Genomic DNA, 1,615 nt, shown 5'->3' on the forward strand with positions numbered 1-1,615 from the left:
AGGGTATCTGCTTTAGGTAAGCTCAGTAAGAAAACAGCCCATATATCATTTAACACTTTTTTTTGCAACTAGGAATTCAACCTAGGTGCATGTGACCTCTGAGCCACATCCCCAGAACTTTGTATTTTTGTTTTTTAATTTGGACACAGGGTCTCACTAAGATGCTTAGGGACTCACACAGTTGCTGAGGCTAGCTTTCAACTTGAGATCTTCCTGCCTCAGCCTCCTGAGCTGCTGGCATGACAGGTGTGCAACACCTCACCTGGTGTGATAAAGATCTTACAAAGAACAACACAAGTTTCATCTCCCTCATCCTCCTTTAGGTTTTTATTTTTTCCAACATCAACTAATTTTTGGAAACTCAGGTGGAAATAACGTGTAATTACACAGTGAGAGGTTATCTGGTCGTGCATAAACATGTCCTCGTCCTCCCTGGTGTGGATTGGAAGAAGTGGATTATTCGTTTTTCCTGTACTAATCAGCATCAAAGCACTGACGGTGGTATAGCCATTGCCCACCAGCATCTGGAACACAAGGCGAACCAAATCCTCCTTCTGCATTTTACCATAAGAGGAGGAGATCACGCAGTCCAAATAGTACATGACCACAAAGGAACCCATGAGGAGCAGGATGGTCCTAGTGGCCCTCTGCTCTGGGGAGGCTTGTGGAATCCTGCTAGTGGTGTGGAGGTGCTGGCACTGCCTCTTATGCCTCCACAGGAGAGCCACCATGTACCCACTGGAGAGGGCCATGAGCCCGAGAAGGAAGATGTCCCAGAGTATTCCTACCAGGGAAAATAAGATCCTGAAACAGTAACCTGTTGGAGATTCCCTACAGGATTCAGTGGAAAACCAAACATCTAATGTGTCATTGGAGGAGCCTCCAATAGAGACTAAAATACGAACATTAATGAACATGTTGAACACCCAGAGAATGAGAAAGCACCGCAGACTCTGCTGTGGGGACATGTGCTTGAACTTCTGGGGCTGAGGGTGGTGGCCTGCAGGACACTCAGCTGGCAGGTGGTGCTGACTGACAGGCTCCTCATCAGCCTGTACAGGTAGATGATGGCTTTACATGTGATGTCATTCCAAATATCCTGAACCCCCAAAATGTCTATATCCAGGAACACCCTGATTATGAGCATCAGCAGATGAATCAGGCCCAGGTGAGCGATGGCCATGTCTGTGGGCCTGGTCCTGCCCTGGACAAGGAACATGAAGATGTAGAAGAGGAGGAGGAAGACGTTGGCTGTGACCCCAAGGACAATTTGTGAAGAAAATACATTTCTTACAGCAAGATAAATGGAAAGTGTGCTGCTCTTGGTCATTTTCTTTTTTTTTTTTTCTGGTGAAAAGACATATAGAGTCCATGTCAGAGGATCAAATAAAGATAAAATTTTAATCATCACAGTGGTTACCAGCTTCAACCTCCCCAACCACCAAGTTGGCCCACCTCAAAGTATTTGGGCACTTTTTTAATGCACCCTTCCCAAACTCTCAATATGCAAGCATAACATATTTTCTGTTTATCTCCACTGATAGGGCCAGGATTAATTTGTCTTGGCATGTTCAGTAACCTGGTAAAAAGCTCAGTAGGTAGCATCCAAAGTGAG

At 45.4% G+C, this 1,615-nt stretch overlaps 1 protein-coding gene across 1 annotated transcript; it reads right to left on the minus strand.

Annotated features, from left to right (window-relative positions):
• Positions 1 to 262: 262 nt before the first annotated feature.
• LOC124081306 (vomeronasal type-1 receptor 90-like) lies at positions 263 to 1,330 on the minus strand (the record flags this gene model as incomplete). Its single annotated transcript, XM_046427516.1, has 2 exons — positions 946 to 1,330; positions 263 to 784 (listed from the first exon to the last, which is right to left on the minus strand). Coding segments are annotated over exons 1-2 (907 nt in total), but the record flags the coding sequence as incomplete, so codon positions are not given.
• Between the last annotated feature and the right edge of the window lie 285 nt (positions 1,331 to 1,615).

The sequence above is a fragment of the Marmota monax genome, unplaced genomic scaffold (assembly GCF_021218885.2).
Source record: "Marmota monax isolate L192 unplaced genomic scaffold, Marmota_monax_Labrador192_F-V1.1 WCK01_AAM20220418_F8-fsc02517, whole genome shotgun sequence".
NCBI classification, from domain to species: Eukaryota; Metazoa; Chordata; class Mammalia; order Rodentia; family Sciuridae; genus Marmota; species Marmota monax.